This window comes from Emydura macquarii, unplaced genomic scaffold, assembly GCF_026122565.2.
Source record: "Emydura macquarii macquarii isolate MOO-44397 ecotype Brisbane River unplaced genomic scaffold, CSIRO-AGI_Emac_v2 contig_1644, whole genome shotgun sequence".
In the NCBI taxonomy this organism is placed as follows: domain Eukaryota; kingdom Metazoa; phylum Chordata; order Testudines; family Chelidae; genus Emydura; species Emydura macquarii.
The window spans coordinates 4,157,522-4,178,092 of NW_027131781.1; the positions used below are offsets into that span (position 1 = coordinate 4,157,522).

General features: G+C 46.4%; 1 protein-coding gene across 7 annotated transcripts in view; it reads right to left on the reverse strand.

The window, feature by feature from the left end:
- Positions 1-5,469: 5,469 nt before the first annotated feature.
- The window catches only part of MAP2K5 (mitogen-activated protein kinase kinase 5), a 185,876-nt gene continuing 170,774 nt past the window's right edge, over positions 5,470-20,571 (reverse strand). For all 7 annotated transcript variants that reach the window (XM_067555517.1, XM_067555520.1, XM_067555515.1 and 4 more), the window contains one exon: positions 5,470-6,105. In XM_067555517.1, coding sequence (XP_067411618.1) covers positions 6,001-6,105 — 105 coding nt within the window. In that variant the 3' untranslated portion in view covers positions 5,470-6,000. The remainder of the gene's footprint in view (positions 6,106-20,571) is intronic.

The following is a 20,571-nucleotide window of genomic DNA, read 5'->3' on the forward strand; positions in this document are numbered from 1 at the left end:
AAAGAAGCAAAAGCTCCCAAGACCCATTTCTCCTCCTGTGTGGGTTACAGTTAACCTCCCTCTGAAGGAAAGCGATGCTACATCGTTCAGAACACAGACACTTTAATACCAGACTCAGTTTTCCAGTTTGTTTAAACCCCTTAATGCACGACAGAGCATGTGAAGGCTGAAAAGCTTAAGTGATATTTTTTTGTGACAGCTCAGTTATTAATGACAGCACATTATTGATCATTACTTGTCACTTAAGAAAAACTAAGCCTAGGAACTGGAAAGGGGGTATTCTCTGGCAGGTGGAGTTCCTGCATTAGTGAAACCACCCTTTGGTGTATTTCCCGAATTCGGTTTTCTTTGCCAATAAACACACACACAAAGAGCCTTGCAAGCTATTAGTGAGAAAACAAAGAATGACACTTTGCCTTTGGAAAACTGACAGCAGGACAGAGTTTGTTAAGGAATACAAGAAACTAAAGTATTTTCTAATCCTGTACTGCAAATATCAATGCATTTAAGATAAAACTAATGCTACTTTCCCTCCTAGGATTAGCTTTGGCTGGTAATGACTACCGCTGGTACGAAAAACTTAACACATTGGAAAATCTGACAGAAAACAGTAACATTTCCACTATCTTTTTTCAAGGATTTTTTTTTTTTTGGGAGGATGGACTTTTTTCTCTCTCTTTCAACTGGTTCTAACCATGAGAAGCCATGGCTGGAATGGTACATTTCTGATGACATTACAGGGATATGGGACATACAGACCTGAATAAAAGTGATGTGAGGTTTCTGTTGAGCTCCTGATTGTCATTTTGTGGTATAACCACCTCGATGCTCGTTTTCCTTTCCTCTGATGGTTGTGAGAGAAATCAGTGCAGTCATGCCGTATGCTTTCTCTTAATGCTTTAAATAACCTCTGATGGACTCTTGTGGCATTTTCTGATGAAGTGAGGGCTGAACTGTTGGAGGCTGTGATGATGTTGAACGTCTTCCAAGGATTTCTGCTTTCACACTACAGATCTCTCATAATTTGGAGCTAATGTCCCAATACAGATTTCATAAAGTTACGGCAGGAACGAAAGGACGCAGAACTGGAGTTCTCAGGACTCTTAGATTTACCTGCTTAATGCCATTAAGCCTTAACCCTTAACACATCCAATGTGTCAAGCCCTGCCTGATCACTGAAAGCTAATTTCAATTTGTCATCATCTCCTTTCCGTGGAGTGGAAGGAGAGATGAAGCTAAATGGAAGTTTTGAAGGCGTTGCTGCTTTGCTCTAATTTGCTTAGCAGCAGGAATATCAAAGTAATTTCTAATTATGTATGTGTGAGAAGTACCGGAGAATGGATCTCATTCGCAGTTTAATAGCAGCACAAATTTCCCTCAGTGCTGTGAACGTGCCTCGCTCCTTCTGTCTAGGTGACTTATATGGTGCCATAGTACCAGAGCGCCTCATAATCTTAAATGGATTTATTAGTCTTTAACGTATGTATCTTCACAACAGAAACAGGGGAGCACTATTCTCCCCATTTTTACAGATGGGGAAACTGAGGCATAGAGCCACGAAGGCCTTGTTTACACCTAAGACTTAGATCAGCCTAGCTATATTGCTCAAGGCTGCGAAAAATCCTGCATCCTGAGTACTGTTGTTAGATTGACCCAACAACTGGCATAGACACTGTTAAATTGAGGAAAGGATTCTTCCGTTGGAGAGGTGGATGAAGTACATCAATGGAAGCCCCCCTCCCCCGCGACGCAGGAAGCATTTACACTATGGTGCCACCGCTGCAGAGGCGGTAGTGTAGACATGGCGTCACTAACTTGCCCAGTGCCACACAGTCTGTGATGGAGCAGAGACTAGAACCCAGGTCATCTGAGTTCTAGCTAACAGCATGCCCACTGGACAATACTTCCTCTGCCATAGTCTGGTGGGCCCACCTTTAAGGTGAGAGGGGAATCCAGTCTCTATGACTCTTCAGTCCTTAGGGATCTCTGCAGAGGCCAGTTGGGGTCGTGATTTGTGAGTTGCAAGTGTCTCTCTCTGAGGACTTTACGCCTTTCATGCAGGCCACATAACTGCCACTAGGTGGGAACAGCTTTCCGTCACTACCCCCAGTGGGTCTGACAGGAAACAGCAGTCTCTTAAGCAAGTGGTTGCATATTCCAGCACCAATCCCTTGGATCTACTCCAGTCCCCCAAGTTATTGTAGTACGGAATTCAAGGGTTTGGAGAGGGAAAGATGACAAAGGCCTCAAACGTCCACAATTACGGTCAGGTTGATTAAATATTACCACAAAGCCTGCAAGGTTAATACATCTCAAGGAAACGTAACCCTACTCTGTCAGGGTGTTACAACAAGCCTTTGCAAAGTCACATCAGTTGGCAACAGAAGTGTGAATCTGCAGGTCGAGACCCCCCTACCCCACCCTCCCAGATGAAAGCAAGAGAAAAAGCCTCGTTTTTACTCACTTTTTAACTAAATCTAAGAGAGACTTTTTATCCAGAGCAAGCTAATGTAAACTGTTAGGAGATAAATAAATGAAAGAGCTGCCTACAGGCTGGTTGGCTCAAAAGAAAGAAATTTGTCTCACTTTAGAAAAAGGACCTGAAGGTATTGGTCACATTGACTCATTCATTGTACTGTTATCTGCCAGGAAGGTTGTGACACAGGAGCAATTAAGACAAACTTTAGTCTATAAGTTCATGCCTGCAATCTCTATACTTCAAAACAAGATAAATGATACCTCCAAGGAAGGAAACAAAGTATTTTTCAGACTACCTCCAAAGTAACATTTAGGATTTGCAATCGTTCAGCAGAAATTTTTCACTACAAAGGGCTTCTGGTGTGCCCATATATTATTATCCACTTCACTTCTTTTAGTGACATTTTAGTTTTAACACACGAAAACTCCGAGTTACCTGCTTTATTTACTATAATAAAACCTAGCCTACACGCTGCACCCTTTTTTTTAAGAGCCTCCTCTCTGCATTAATGTGAACAGTGTGTTTTTATAACGAGCATTTTAATATAAAGATTGATTAAAGATGAGCCAATCTGTTGTGAAAATCTAAGTTGAAACCATAGTCCTAAGAAGCACACACTAGATGTACTGTAATGATTCAGCTTTCCTTTAAGGTAAGTCAGCTTGATAGTTTTCGTTCTTTAAAGAGTAGTAATGAAAAAGTAGGGCATAATATACAATATTTGTACTATGTCTATACAAAACTTACTGCTGTGTGATGCCTACAGAACCTATCCTGTAACTATGAGCTTTACCATTTGACAATGGACAGGCACGTGGCAGCCTGAGACCACTGCTCATTATTGGCACTGGAAGGGTGAGATTATCATCGGTAATTGTGGATAAACATCAAATTCATTGTGCACACACAGACCAGCAAAAATATATTTCCATCGATGAGAACAGAAATTTACAGCGAGGCAAAGTAGGAGAATTTAGCAGAGTGTGATTTCAGGCTATTTACTTTGTACATTTTGACATATGATGTTGACAATTTGTGTTTCAATGGTAAAGCTTTAACCACTTTTTGAATCTCAACATCTCCTGTCATTTAGTAACGACTGTCAGACCCTCCTCCCCCATTGTCTGACAACCCATAGTGTACTGCAACTGTGGAGATTTAAATAGATCCAAAGAGAAAAAAAAAAGCTTATAAAAAAATCAACATCCGTCAAAATTATTAAAAAAAAACGAATTTTGCCACGCCTAGTTATTATTACGCAAAAATCCAAGGTGCTAATTTTATCATCCTCTTGTCCACCCAACGGCTGCAGTTGGATCTTGTCAGAAACCTCGGTTCTCAGCTCGCGGGGGCAGAGCCCGTGTGTTCATCACTTTTTGGTACAGCACCTAACACAGCAGGATCGAGTCTTGACTGGGGCTGCTAGGCACTACAGAGAACAACAACATTCAAATGTTGCAATATGGGAAAGGATGAACAAAGGGAACGCAGAGTTCATGACCACTTTGCCAATAAATGCTTTTAAAAGCAAGAAGGTATCATGTCAGCATGGGAGGTACCTGAACGGTGCTGAATGCCCTAAATTTATATCAATCAGCAAGCAGCTTGTGTGTTGTCAATTACACCAAAGGGTTTCTGCAGGCTTCCCACTTTATGCACTGCTTTACAGGATTTTTACGCACCTCTAGCAGCCATGAAATACTCTAACATTTGCTTATATTATTTGTCCATCATTTACACAAAAGGTCACCAAGGAACCTTTTAATACATTAAAATGGACTAATGGCAATTTTTGTTTCCCAGTTTTTAACCTGTTATGAACAATGCCAATATGTCCATGACCAGTCTAATGCCAACAAAAAACTTTATGTTCATATGTTACAGCAGAACCTCAGCATTATGAACACCAGCGTTACAAACTGCCCGGTCAACCACACCTCATTTGGCACCGGAAGTACGCAATCAGGCAGCGGCAGAAACCAAAAAGCAAAAGCAAATCGAGTACAGCGCTGTGTTAAATGCAAACTACTAAAAAAATGAAAGGAAAGCTTTAAAAAAGATTTGACAAGGTAAGGAACCTGTTTCTGTGCTTGTTTCATTTAAATTAAGATGGTTAAAAGCACCATTTTTCTTCTGCACAGTAACGTTTCAAAGCTGTATTAAGTTGTAAACTTTTGAAAGAAGCAAAATGTTTTGTTCGGTTACAAACATTTCAAAGTTATGAACAACCTCCATTTCCGAGGTGTTCATAACTCTGAGATTCCACTGTATGTAAAGTGGGGGGTAGGAGCCTCTTAGAACCCCTTTGTTTTAATCCAGCCCACCGGTACCCGGTGCACGACATTTTCCAGTGGCTGGATCAGCCTAATGTTAAATGCCCCAAGTGATGAAGTATCCATTACTGGGAGACAATTCTGCAAGGGTACGCCACACCTGCATCCGCACAACACTTCTTCAGACACCCACTCCACACCCTTCCCAACCTTCTTATCCCACCGCCCCAATCCAAACATTCTCCAGCTGGTTCTGCCCCACCTTCTCAGACCACAACACTTATCTTTCCTATCGCCATTGCAAACTGCCTCTCCACTTCTGCAGAGAGACTGCAGTTGCTGGATTTGGGGATGCTGTTTTGACTGGGGATGGAGCATAGCAAGCTGGGCTCTCCGGAAATCGGGGAGGCGTGAGGAAGAAAGTGTTGCATTACGGTGTGCAACAGTAGCTGTTACTATGAGTAAACTTTAGGTTGGGATAGAATTTCCCAAGGGAGGTGGTTGAAACTCTATGACTTGGGACATTGAAGACGAGACTGGGCAGATTACTGGAAACTATACTGTAGAGATATAGCATGTTAATCATACGAAAAAAACCGAGCAGCTCAAGTTTGCCCAGGGTTTGCTTAGTGTCTTTAAAGGCAAGATTTGGTCCTGTGTCGGAGTTTTACCCTGCAATAGCCATAAATAAAATCCATGACACTTCCACAGCATGACTGTTGATACACCTGCTGCATTTTTATTCTTCCCAAATGACATCTTCACCTCCCATAAGGATGATGAACTCCAGCTTCACGTTTTATTAAACAAACAAATACAATTAAAAAAACCCAAGCACATCCTTGATTGATGTCTGTGTCCAAAGACTGCCTACGTTTGCTTAGGAACGTCTTTGTACAGTCAACGTGTCATTTTTACAATAGCAAAAGACTAAAGGTTAAAAAATACTCTGGAGCCAAGAAATATACAGTACACTCAATAACAAAAAATATATATATACTATAGTTGCTTTAAGGCTGTGTACGGTCTGAAGACCATTTGAGGATATTAAATCAGTCAGCAACAAAGCAAATGTGTGAAGAAAATGCCCTAAAGTCAGAAAAAGCAGCAGCAAATATCCTGAAAGGTTTTGTTGATGCTTCCAAAGAAGATGTCTTCAGTGATGCCCTCTCTATTGACAATACGACGTGGGGTCGGTTTTGGTTTTGCTAGTCCCACGGAGGCTTTCCCCTCAGTGTTGATGGCTGCTCAGTGAAGTCCCTGGTGAGACCGCCGCTCCTCCAGCATTCTGCACACCCACATGGACACAACTTCCGCATTCCCATCGTTGTACTGCACGATGAATGGATGGCCCTGGCAAATGAGAGAGAGATTTAGCCTCGACCGGCAAGTCTTTATGCTTTTTAAAGCAAACTCCTTTTTTTTTTTTTTTTTTTTTTAATTTCCTGAAAAATAAATCAGACTCTTGTTAGCTTCTCACTTTTGGAAATGTTCCTAGAACAATATAAACACAGCATGGGAACTAACAGCTTTTTTTCAGTCAAATCTAATAATGAGACACTGCTAATGAATGTCCCAACTTTTCTCCCAATGTCTGAGTACATCTGGATGTAAGCACTGCCTGACGATTTTTCTTGGACTCTTACAGCCTCCCGTCGGTCTGTGGCACCGTATATACACTCTTGCCGTACGAAGAGAGAGTTTCAGTGTGTTTATTTTTTAACATTTATATTGTGATAGCGCCTAGAGGTCTCAACCAGGTTGGGCCCCGGGATGCTAAATGTGCTACAAATATATGTTAAATGACAGTCTCTGTCCCAAAGAGCTTACAATCTAAAAGACAAGACATAGAGGAGACAAACAAATGGGGGTGGGGGAACAAAATAGGACATGACAGTACAGACTGGTGGGGTGCCTAGTTCACAGCCAGTCAGCACCAATGATCACATCATATTTGCCTACAGTTTCGTAATCCCTTAAAATCACCCGCAAAGATGTAAAAGCCACGCAAACCGCCAGCTACCATGTAGCGATGCTCCTGGTTTTCCTGTGCCAAATGCAAGTTTACTAAATGGTTTGTTCACTTGTAGCAGAAACCTTGATGTTTAGTTAGAAAAACTAGTGTCCCAGCATATAACAAGCCTGTGCAAATTCTGTCGCCTTCTTGCTGCTCCAACCCCAGCTGCGAACTGTAACTTTCACAATGGTTGCTTAGTGCGCACAGGCTACACGCAGCGTCAATGAGCAAAGACGCGACAGCTCCTAACTCTGCTCGGAAAAGGAAAAGAACTGCAACATTCTCCAAAAAGGGAGATGCAACAATGCAGCCACGCACGCGGGGGGAGGGGAATGCGCTCCCTTTTCCCAGTTCAAAGCTAGCTGCGTACAGAATTCAGGAGCTGAGATCTCTGTGCAGTGGGCTGAGCCAGACTCAGTAAAGGCAACCACTGAGCAGGCTCTGTCAATACAGCCCAGTCTTGATCATTAGCACCTTTGATGTCCCCTGGGCCTGGCCTAAGCACAGACTGTGTGCTGCTCTGGGGAGGATGACATCCCCAAACTCACAGTCAATTATAGTCCAAGATGGAGATGAACTCAGGTCTGCAAAGGGAAAGCCTGCTCCACGAACCTACGGGCGTCACATGATTTCACTGAGAATATGGGCCTGATTCGTGAGAACTGGAGGAGGTATGGAGAAAACAGAAAGGACAGCAAACCTGCTGTGACTCCTCTCTGGAATGGCAGGCATCATAGATACCCCTCAGGCACGTTTTGTGTTGCATGCTGCAGATACATATGCATGGTTTTCATCAGTAAGGATCCAGGCAGATTATGATTTGTAGGCATCTTACTTCGGAGGTATATTCCCATCTCCGTGTCAACGAGTTGTGTGTGTAATACACTGCACACCAATACAACAATATATAATATTCTTTAAGACACAATCTTAACACTAAAAATGAAGTGACAAGCAAATAGACTTCCACTTGGCTAAATAATTCCCATGTCTAAATACCTGAACAGTAAAGGAGCTGGGAAAACTATACTGTCTCCCAAGGCCTGGATTTAGTATTCCTTGGAAATATTAAATTCTATCCTATTTTGGTTAGCTGCCCACACTTCTGTTCAGCTCCCCCTTGAGATGATTTACATCACTTACTATTATGGCCTATGGCCGTCTGTTCCATTTTTTAAATAGTCATTTGTAAAAAGAAATTCTGCCCGGAGTGCTGATAGGGTAGTCTCGCCTTAATTTAAAAACAAGACATCACTTTAACTATGGCATCTTACCTGTATCATTTAATTCCCTTCCAGACCCCTGAGCCTCTCATTTATCGGTAGGCAATTCCCTCTTTAGTCAATACGCAATCAGAAAAAAGGCAGCTCTTTGCATACTCTGAACTATTTTGTCTATTGGCAGAGACGGTCACTTGTGCCACATGGCAGAGGTGACGCATGGGGCAGGTATGTGGGGTCACGTCCCCCCCAGATTTGCTGCTTGGCTTGTACTGAGCATGCTCAATCACACTGCTGAGGCTGGTTGCCCTCACTCTGCCTCCTCCCCGCACTACTGGCAGGCACAGGTCATCTCTGCCACATGGTGGTGTGTTCTGAGCAGGTGGACGTGAGGGATGTGATTGCTACGTTCATTTACAGGTGTGTCCTTGCTCTACAGACGTGGAAGGCTGGTGCCTTAACTCACAGCGTGACCTAGCCCCTGGAACATACACCCCAGCGCAGGGGGCTGTACAAATTCCCTATAAAATAAAAACAGCCTCAAAATGTTAAGTTTTCATCCTGGCTTGGTCGTCGAGCACACAAGAGGATGAATGCCAGTAGCACACAGAGGAAGCCAGTTTGCAGAATCCGAGGTATCAGCAGAGGTCTGCACACACACAAAAATGGATTAGAGTCGTTTGGAGGTTGAACGAAGGAGAGGGAGCTGTTGCCAAAGGAATGAAAGGCTCACATCAGTATAACGAAGAAAAGCCTCAAATATCAACTCGCTGCTTTATCACAAGCTACTGAAGGGGGTGATGGAAGAACTTACACCCATAGTGCAGTCTAGCCTGTGCATTCGGTAGCTCCTGCAGACATTGAAGGATTGTATCTAGGGGAGCCGCAAATAAAGCACTGCAGGAGCACTGCCGGATGAAAGAAAAACACGGACTAAGAGTTCAGCAGCCGGCCTACGCTGCGCAGGTCTCAGCAAGTCATCAGACTGTGCACCTCGAACGAAGGATAAACATCCACCAAAATCCAGTATCCCAGTTATACAAACGAGAGAGAATAATCGCCAGACACCACCACCACAGACGACGAAACCCTCTGCACTGAATCAATCAGGAGCTCTGTTTTCACCACACTAATCTAAGAAACCCTGAAAATCAACAACTGTCCATTCCAGTGGTTCTTTACCTATTTATCATGGTGGGCCACACATGCAGCTTTCTCTGTGTTATATGGGCCGCATCCTCACACATATGTACCAGCCGCATGGCCCTGAGAATGTCACATGGGCCGCAGCTGGGCGCTGACTGGGCTGCGAGTTGAGAACCACTGGTCTAATCCAAAAATACCTATCAGGAAATCTGCAGGGCCTGAGAAGTACTTGTGGAAATCACCAGTGTACATAGGACACGAACAGTGTTACTTCATCGCAGCAGGCACACCGAGAAGAAGAAAGGGTCTAACAGGGTGTTCTGGGAAGCCAGGAAATAACTTGGGTTATGATGGCACCAGATACAATACTGAGGAAGCCCTGGGATAAACAGAACGCTGCTGATGCTAACAGCACCAGGTAAAAGCAATAAAACTCCAAAACTCCAAAAGGCCACGGCCAGCAATGTCAAAAGGTATACGAATAAAATATGTCCAGTATCTACAGGAAACATGGAGGATAAGCGCTGCTCATGACAGCATTTTCAAGGCTTTGAGCTGATCGGAAGCTGGGCTAAACTTACTAAAAGAAGAACGAAATGTGCAGAGCCTTTTGGAAGTTCACTGGGTACCAGCCACTCCTTTCCAATGAAACCATGTCAGGGGACAGAAGCAGCCTCTCTGCTCCAGGAATTGGGCATTTCAGGAAAACGAGAAACTACACTGAGCAAGACAGACGCAGGCCTTGGGGTCGGGGACACGGACTGCAACATTAACAGCCAAACCCGAAGAGCTGCAGTCAGTTTGTTCCCCTAAAGTGAACTGTGAGTGTTGGTGAGTGGTGCCGGATTGTCAGCCCTGGAGACTGAGCCTTTTTTAGTTCTACACAGCGTGGGCCAAACTCAGATTCGGGAAAGACGCTGAAGGGAAAGAAAACACAACAGTTCCAGTTCGACACCCCGGAGTCTGGACAATGCAGCCAATCAGCCGGGTTCCGGCAGCTCCACAGGTTTTCTGGAAACTCAGGTGGGCCCTAGGAAAAAGGAGGGAGAACAACAGCTGGCACAGTCCAAGCTCTGAACACGAAGAGCAGAGCCCAGCTCTCCATACACGGAGTCTGACATTCCAGTTCAAAGCTGGTCCGAGTCCCCTGTCGGAGAGAGGCAGGAGACATCCCAGGAGGAGGGCAGAAATGGCTCACTGGGCATGCTGCCACTTTCCTGTCAGGGTCAGATCAGGTTCTGCCGAACCAGCTCCGTATGCTGGTTGAGGAAAACATGTCAGGAGCACGGAGGCCATGGCTGGTGCTGGGGAACACACACATTTCACAGCTCAATCCCCTGTGAGTTCTGCCCATGGCCAGATCCGGGCTCCTACAGGCTAGGAAGCCAGCACCCTGCTCTGAGCCTGCATTTCTGAAGAGAGCGCTCACAGTTTTGCTTTACATTGCTGGAGGAAAAGTGGGAAACAACCGAGCAAGAGATACTAAATAATCAAGCTAACCTCATCAGCAGTCAATGGGAGCCGGCTCTCATTTCCTTCATTCTCAGAAGACCAATGTCCACAATTCAAATGGTGAGGGCTGGAGTAATATGGGCCACAAACTCCTCAAGAGAAGATGGAGGTGTAACAGGTAAAGGGCATGAGTAGCAAGAGCAGGTAGACAAGGAAGTGGGACACGCAGGTGGGAGCCAGGCTGTCTGTCATCTAAGAGTGTTCAGATGAGGAGACAGGAGAAGTTCCTACATTCACGAAAGGGAGATTTAAAGATATAACCCCAGAAGCATGAAAATGCAGCCTAGTTACGAGATGCTTTTACCTGTCCACTAAACAGCATCAACATCAGTTTTCTGCGGATTTATGCTCTACACCTTACTGTCTGTATCCTACACCTTGGGACACTAGACGTAGGAGATAATTTTATCACTGACAACCATGCCCAGGGCACTTTTCGTGCTCAAGCTGTTAATGAATCTCAAATAGCTTTATGAATGGTTTCAACCAAGTTATCCCCCATCCACACCAGCTGGCCCAACTATACTAGCAAAACCCAGAAGTTAGGAAGGTCTTCGATACAGCCTCTTAGAACAAGGACTGTGTAGCATAGGTTGAGTACAGTGCTGCTTAGAAAGCAGGGAATGCCTCTTTTAGGTCATACTGCCCATGTGCACCATTCTAAGGCTCTCTTCACCTGATTTTACGGCATTCCACAGCTAATATCCCAGGCAAGAATGTGGTCCTTTATTCTGCATCGGCCAGAAGTTGCATTCCTAATGCGAAACACCACTGTCAACCTAACTGTTCACAGGAGGAGTTTCCACTCCTTGTATTTCTTTATTGAGCAGGGGCCTACAGTATACTGCCTTTTAAAAATCCTCCACATTTATTTTGGAGGCTGGCTATCACTTGATGGCAGCTCTGCAGGTTGGGCAGATTGGTTCAGACCTTTCATTATACTCTCCTGCCTTTTCCTCTCTCTCTAGACTCTGAAGAATCTTTTAGCTTGTTTGGTTTATAACTGACAGATCTGTATCAGAAAAATATGAATTGGAGTCTACAGAATCTGAAATCCTATGTGGGTAACTCATTCACAGCACGGCCAATCTGGAACAGAAACAATTTTGCAAAGCAAGGAACCTGCTAATCTTCTTTGCACACACATTATTAAATGCAAAAGCAGCATGAGATATGCACAGCACCATACACACACACACAGTCAGTGTGGCATTAAATCTGAGAATCCAAAATCCACAGACAAAATTCAAAGTAATGGTTCTCCCCTGCGTGCATCTTTCTACACGCTATCTTTGGTGTTATTTGTTAGTATGTAATGTGGCCTGTTACGGGAACCATAACTTCAAAACTCCTGACTTTTGTGGATTTATTATCTCAACCACCAGCCTGCTGCACGCTGTCACACTGAAAGTTTCCTTTTCTGGAAAGCTCAGGGCGGCAGCAGCAATATGCCAGCGCAAGGACTTTCCTGTGCAGAACTACACTGACACCTTCAGACGTGTAATCATTACATCACACAAACTTCACTCTTCAGTTGTGCTGAGAGATGGGTGGGATGCAACATTTGAAACTGCACAATTCAAAGCTACAGAATGTCTAGAGAAAGATGGCGACATTTAAGGCACTGTTCATATGGATGATTTCTTTTTCCTTCAAACCCCTGGCTGTCAGAAATACATTTTTTCTGGTCTTGAAGATATAAGATCAGAACTGAGCTAAAGGGAATGTGTCCCCCTCTTCCTGTGTTACATGCTGCTTCCAGACATTGAACACGTCTTGTATACTTCGGCTTCGAAGTTTGACCTGAACATTTTAGGAACTGTTTAAAAACAACTCATTTTTCTATCCTGTTTTCTAATTCTGAGGCTATTTGGGGAAGAGCAGAAGTGAGAGGCAGGAGACCTGGGTTCAGATTTTCCATTCCCAGCTCTGCTGTGCCCATTCCCGTGTGACCTTCGCAAAGTCACTTAATCTTTCTGTGCCTTTCTGTGTAAAATGGGGATAATTATTCAGACCTATCTCACAGGAGTGCTGTGATGTTGAATTCATTAACGTTTGTAAAACACTTTGAGATCCTTGGGTGGAAGGTGCAAGAAAATGATGAGGTCTCATTATACACAATTTAACCTAAATCTCCCTATTCTGCCTTTTAAACAAACCAACCACAAACAAAGTAACAAAACACGGGTCAAGGACACTAGTGAGACCTAGGGGGAAAAAACCAAGAACCCATAGCCAAGGAAGAGCACACACATTGGTCCAATAAAAAAGAAGCTATTAAAGACTCAGCTTCTCCCATGAATCTCCTTTATGAGAGACAGGCTCCCTGCAGTGGAAGACATCTCAAATCCAGGATACCCTTGTAGTTACGCTACCTGCACTGTGCAGTGGAAGCCAGCACGGTATGCAGAGTTTAAACTATCAAGTGATGTTTGTCAGATTTGTCCTTATACGGAGGTTGTTCCATATTGCGGGATCTCAACGTGTTTCAACAGCAGTCACTCAAAGCGCTCTACGGAACTGGTAGTGCACCACAATAGTGGTTACACAGACAGACACTTAGCATGTGATAGGCTAGTTACAGCACTGTAGATTGACACCCCACCTTGCCGCACACTAAATCACCATATAGACGAGCCCTCAAACCCTACATTTTCATACTGCTTTCCCACCCCAAGAGTAACCTGAAACAGTGAAAGCTAGGTAATTTCAAGTTCAGTTGTTTTAAACTACGATATTTCATCAGGGATTTTCCTTAAACTGGAGGGATGTTTTTGCCATTAACTCCATCTTAATTTTATTGGGCGTGGGAATTTCTTCTGTTTTGGGCTTGTATGAGCTCACTGACACTTTTGATTTACAGTACAGCCTTGGAAACTCTGCACGGGTGGGTCCCGCCTGGAAACTCTATGCTGGTCAGACCCAGCTGTACCACCTTCCAGTGAGGCAAAACTTGAAGTGCCAGAAAGCCATGAAGACTTGATCATACTCACTTTGTCTGGGCTGGCTTCATTGGCTGGTAAGAACGGGATGGTTGGATTTCAGACATGAGGGATACAACTATATATAAACAGTAACACACAGTGCAGTAATCTATCGAACACAACCTCTGCCTACTCAGGATTATGCTTGGAGTGCAGGTGAAATACAAAATGTGTAAAGGTATCTGAATTTAACTAATCAGCCAAAAATACATCAGGGAAACCTTTAAAAATTCCTAAGTGGCACAGGTTACAGAGGTAGCATTCTAATATTCTATTCAAAATAACCTTTCATAAAACCATCCTGACACATCTCTAGCATTGTGCTGCTACTCAGCTATCTAATCTCTTGTTTTCGTCTTTAGGTATCCAGGTCTGAAGAGGACTAATTCTCATAATCCAAAATGTATGGCCCAGCGATTACTGAGTCAGACAATTCGGCCCTGATTCAGGAAAGCACTTAACATGTAATGAAGTGCCATTGGTGCGCTGTCCTGAGTGAGGCCTTCAACTGGAGACCTTGGTTTTTTTAATTGGGGTAGAGAATAGGAATGGGTTTGTAGCAAGGCGCTATGGCCTTCCTTGGAGCCTGGGCCCGAGGAAGGGTCGCTCTGCCCCCGCTGGACAGAACCAGGCCCCGCAGACCAAGCCACCCGGAAGCAGAGGGGTGGAGCCAGGACAGGAAGTATAAAAGACAGGCCAAGCAGCTCAGTCGGGAGAAGCTGCTGCCGGAGGCAGACGTGTCTTCCCAGAGGCTGTGGCCTAGGCCTGACCCAGGCCCTGTGGCTGTTTAGCCCAACTGCCCCGCTGACCGGAGCCTCCAAAGCCTGCCCGAATTGCCGGGCCCGAGTGACGGGCAGGGCCACCAGACCCTAGTAGCTGGGAGCAGCTACCTAAGCCTGCTGGGTGGGAGAAGGCCGGTCCTGAGGTGATTTCAGAGCCATTGGCTATTATCTTTGAAAGCTCGTGGCAACAGGGGGAGGTCCCTGAGGACTGGAAAAAAGCAAATATAGTGCCCATCTTCAAAAAAGGGAGGAAAGAGGATCCAGGGAACTACAGACCTGTCCGCCTCACCTCAATCCCTGGAAAAATCATGGAGCAGGTCCTTAAGGAATCCATTTTTAAGGCACTTGGAAGAGAGGCAGGTGATCAGGAACAGTCAACATGGATTCACCAAGGGAAAGTCATGCCTGACCAACCTGATTGCTTTCTATGATGAGGTGACTGGCTCTGTGGATGTAGGGAAGGCGGTGGATGTGATATACCTTGACTTTAGCAAAGCTTTTGATACTGTCTCTCACAGTATTCTTATCAGCAAGTTAAAGAAGTATGGGTTGGATGAATGGACTATAAAATGGATAGAGAACTGGCTAGAGCATAGGGCTCAACGAGTAGTGATCAATGGCTCCATGTCTAGCTGGCAGCCGGTCACAAGCGGAGTGCCCCAGGGGTCGGTGCTGGTTTTGTTCAATATTTTCATTAATGATCTGGAGGATGGGGTAGATTGCACCCTCAGCAAGTTTGCGGACGATACTAAGCTGGGGGTAGTGGTAGATACCCTGCAAGGTAGGGATAGGATACAGAGTGACCTAAACAAACTGGAGGATTGGGCCAAAAGAAATCTGATGAGGTTCAACAAGGACAAGGGCAGAGTCCTGCACTTAGGACAGAAGAATCCCATGCACAGCTACAGACTGGGGATCGACGAGCTGGGCAGCAGCTCTGCAGAAAAGGACCTGGGGGTAACGGTGGATAAAAAGCTGGATATGAGTCAGCAGTGTGCCCTGGTTGTCAAGAAGGCTAATGGCATATTGGGCTGCATTAGGAGGGGCATTGCCAGCAGGTCACGGGAAGTGATTGTTCCCCTCTATTCGGCATTGGTGAGGCCGCATTTGGAGTATTGTGTCCAGTTTTGGGCTCCCCACTACAAAAAGGATGTGGACAAGTTGGAGAGAGTCCAGTGGAGGGCAACAAAAATGATGAGGGGGCTGGAGCACAGGACCTATGAGGAGAGGCTGAAGGAACTGGGCTTGTTTAGTCTGCAAAAGAGAAGAATGAGGGGGGATTTGATAGCGGCCTTTAACTACCTGAAAGGGGGTTCCAGGGAGGATGGAGCTAGGCTGTTCTCAGTGGTGGCAGACGACAGAACAAGGAGCAACGGTCTCAAGTTGCAGGGCGGGAGGTCTAGGTTGGACATTAGGAAAGAGTTTTTCACTAGGAGGGTGGTGAAGCACTGGAATGGGTTACCTAGGGAGGTGGTGGAATCTCCATCCTTAGAGGTTTTTAAGCTGAGGCTTGACAAAGCCCTGGCTGGGATGATTTAGCTGAGGTTAGTCCTGCTTTGAGCAGTGGGTGGGACTAGATGACCTCTGAGGTCCCTTCCAACTCTAATATTCTATGAGTCTATGACCTACTGGTGTGGACTGAACCTTGTGAACCAGAGGAACCCCTGGGCCCTACAACCTGGAGGAGCTGCCTTCTGCCGCCGGCCCTGAGGAGTTTCTAGACCTGTCACTGGTGAGGGACTCACCGGACACCTGCTCACTGCCTCCCCCAGCGACCCGGAGGGAGCTACCTGGCTGCAGGTACCCGGGGATTGAGTGGGAGGAAGTGGCCCAGGGACAGCCATAGCAAGTGGCCGAGTCAGGGGTGAAACCCCCATCAGCGTGTTGCGGCTGGAGCCCCACTGACTCAGTGGCAAATGCCTTTGCCACTGATAGGGCCCTGGGCTGGGACGCAGTGGAGTCGGGTGAGCCTGCGTCCCCCTCTCCCCGCCTTCCCTAACCACCCCGGGAGTGCTTGGCGTCCTCTACACTGCTGGCCAGAGGACCCCAAGCTTTGCCAGCCCCATCTGACTGTAAGGCCGGGGGCTATAGGCCATTAGACCTGCCCCACCTGCTTGAGGGCTGGGGGCTATTGATTACCACACCAGCCTTGCCCGGCTTGAGGGCCGGGGGCTGTAGACTGTACCTACCCCACCTACTTGAGGACTGGGGGCAATAGACTGCTTGTCTGCCCCGCCTGGGAGCACTAGACTAATCATCTCCACCCCACCCCCGCCCTGTTTGAGGGCCGGAGGTCATAGGACCTTGATATTGTCCGGCCCCGCTTGCGAGCTGGGGGCTAAAGACTCCGTTGCCTGCCCCGCCCTGTCTGAGGGCTGGGGGCAATAGACTACTGGCCCACCCCGCCTGTTGGAAGGCTGGGGAGCTGCAGACCCCTTACCAGCCCTGCCCTACATGAAGGCCAGGGGGCTATAGACTGCCGGAGAAGCCCACCCCACCTAGGGGCCGGAGCTACAGACTCAAACAGGGAGCTTATTCCCCTCGACAAAGGCGCTGTGGCTATCCTCGGAGCCTGGGCCCAAGGAAGGGTTGCAACGCTGCAGGCTGAACCGTGCCACCAGCCTACAGGTGGAATAAGGTTAAACTCAAAACCAGTAGCTCAGAAATGTAGCTACGGTGTTGGCAGTCTACGTGGTTGTAATGGCGCTCCAGGCTGTTGGAAGGAGATGTTTCATTTGTTTCTGTTCACTATTGCAAGAAAAACATTTAAAAAAATCACAGCAAGGATGCCAGCTATTAGAGAATTCTAGTCACTGTGCATTTCAGCAACAAATAAAAACCACCAGCATCAACAGAAACCACTTTAGCATTGAGCAATATGTTCTAAAACAAACACAACAACCTGCCGTACCTTAAATATTCTGTTATTGATTTACTTTGTTTTTTGCAAGGTAACGTTGAAGAAAATTAAATGTACGGAAGCTTGAAATGTGTTTTCTGTTGCAGTGCTCAATTCTGCAGTCACACGGTGACCTGGAGTTATATGCTTGGGGGCATTTGGTAACTTTTTTGCCACAACCAGTTCATGACAACAGGAAATCAGCCTCGTTTCACTACCATTACAAGGCTCCATTCTGCAATCGGATCCACATAAACAGACTGTTGCACCTGTATGGATCCAACTACAAGATCATGGTCTAAACTGTGACAGAATGATCTAGGCTATCATTTTCCAGCAGCATGAGCACAGAGCAGAACCTGCTTCATTTGCACTAATGTCTGAGGCCGCCCACCCATTGGGAAACAGCAAATAAGGGACCAAGATAACACTTCTCTCACCCTTGCAAAAGGAGAATGCTTTATAAGCATCCTTTGTTCATGTATGGTCAATGGTGGATCAGCTAACATTTGTGACACTATTCAGGGTCCAGAAGAATGCTTTTTTAAGGATAAAAGGGGGTGCTGTGAGGAGGGGAATCTCCCTGAGCCCTTCCTGCAACACTGAAGGATCTAACCAAGGGATATGCCCAGTAAGAGGTGCTTGCACAATGGGGCCCCAGGGCAGGGGTTCCCAACCTTTTACTCAGCGTGACCCCGTTTGAACACTTGAACATTTTTGCCGACCCCAGCGGACACTTCAGAGCATTGCAAAGCTTATGGTATTTATAGGTTTCATTTAAAATCATTTTAAGGTTGTTTTTTTAAATAAAAAATACACCACTAAATACCAAGCCTAAAATAGCTATTAAATCCCTTGAGCTGACATTTATGACTTTTGCTTTAACTGGGGATTATATTTACTGCGCGGTCACACTGTTAAACAACCCTAGAGTTCACGCTTGCTAAACTGAGACTGAAGAGTGTGGGAAGGGGGCACACCTCAGATTCGGGGCACTGCTGCTGTGCACAGGTATCCAGCGCCAGACTGCTGTAATGCAGGCTGTTTGCCGGCGCTGTCTCAGTTTTGCCATGGGTGGCTCTGGCTCCCAGATCAGCCCAGACAGCGGAGGAGACAAAATGACTTCAAGCCGCCGTATCCCTTCTCCCCTGGGCTGCTGGTTTTGTTGGGCTGCATCTCGTTAGTGCCTTGTAGTAATTGTCCTCATTCAGCTCACCTAGGCCCCATCCACAACCTTGTGACCACACGCCACCCTCACTCTCCTGCCCGGCAGCCCCCCCGCACTGTGACACCCCCCATCTCTCCTGCCTCTGGCAGCCCCCCAGCACTGTGACACCCCCCATCTCTCCTGCCCCAGGCAGCCCCCAGCACTGTGACACCCCCCATCTCTCCTGCCCCAGGCAGCCCCCCAGCACTGTGACAGCCCCCATCTCTCCTGCCTCTGGCAGCCCACCAGCACTGTGACACCCCCCATCTCTCCTGCCCCAGGCAGCCCCCCACTGTGACAGCCCCCATCTCTCCTGCCTCTGGCAGCCCCCAGCACTGTGACAGCCCCCATCTCTCCTGCCTGTGGCAGCCCCCCAGCACTGTGACACCCCCCATCTCTCCTGCCCCAGGCAGCCCCACACCAAACACTGTAACAACCCCCCAACTCTCCTGCCTCCCCCCACACTGTGCCTCCCCCATTCCAGGGCCACCGCCCCGAGCCGGGCACTGCTGGGTGTCGCGACACACCCAGAACACCCCGCGACGGGTAAAGCACGTGGGCAGGGAGGACACAAAGCGAAAGGGGAGGAGTGAGGCCGCCCGCCTGCCCATGACACAGCTGGGCCGGCGCTGCTGCTGCCCTGAGTGGGCCGGAGCCCCGTGCTGCCCAGCATCTTTGCAACCCCATTTTTTATGGGGTCACAACCCCAAGGCTGGGAACCGCTGCCCTAAGGTATCATGATACACTCTCCTGATGGGTCTGATCCTATTTTCACGGTGTTATTTATTTAGGTTTTTATACACATCCACTAAAAGGAGAGATATCTTCTTGCCAATTCTTAAATACTCACCTATAAAACAGGCCACTCCTGTAAGCCCTTTTCAACCAGTGATCAAGACATTCACCACAGCCAAGCAGCAAAAATATATTTAAAATGTCCCACCAGAACCTTTCCATATGCCCCCAACTAAGGACGTAATTGGGACTTGCGTTTGCCAGGGCGTTTTTGCCACTGACTTAAATTGGGATCAAAGCCTGGCCCAATATGACACTATCTGCGGCAAAGCAACTTAAACATTCAAGGGGAAGTTGGCTGTTTTTGAGCGCAGAACGTTCTGTACTGGAAAAGATCAGGTCAGACAGGCCAGGGCTGGCCGGAGAGTGAGTGGCAGCAACCGTAATTTTCTGTGTCAACTCTGAAAATTAGATAAACCATGACAAACCAGGATTTTTAAATGAACTTGTCACATCTTATTTTCTTGAGAAAGGGTACATTTTTCAAGTTGTTGTGTCCCAACAGCTAGGTTAACCCTTTAAAAGCTAAGCACCTAGCAGAAGGTGCCGTAAATGAAATGAAAATAAAAGGTCATGGGAAGTCCAAATGCAGAACCCCGACAATCAGAGACAATTGCCCTGGAAACATCAATAATTTAGCCTGACCAATTAACAGATATTATTCAAGGGGAACAGTTCCATAATTGTATTCATCTTTAGAATGACAGATTAACTTTCACACTATTGTCCTCAAGTCGGAAAATATCCTTCCTAACACTAACTCCCTTCCCTTCCCATTGCAACAGAATTTAAATTGTATTTCTCAGCAACTTTACAGACTGGTTCTCTCCACAGCCATATGTATGCATGCGGCACTTTTCCATGATGATGTGTTTACACGCTTCGTTGTTGAGAGCATGCAGTACATAGGATGGACATTGGCAAGACCATTACTCCACGTGGATGAAATTATCCTATGGAAGGGGCTAGCATGAGACCTCTACACCCTCAAAATAGGGCTCAAGTGGGTCTCAAATGGTGCATAGAGGCTTTATGCTGGCCCTCTGCACAACCTGGGCCGCCTCTAATCCAAGATCTAGCTGCTGCTCTTATATGGATTGAAGTAGCACCAGAGGCTCCACTCAAGGATCAGGGCTCCACCGTGCTACGCGCTATCCACACATACCACACAAGGATGGCAGTTTTGTAAACAAGTTGGCTTGCCTCGCCAGACGTTGTCCCTTTAACTGCCACTGACTGGGGCAGGGACAGTCTTTG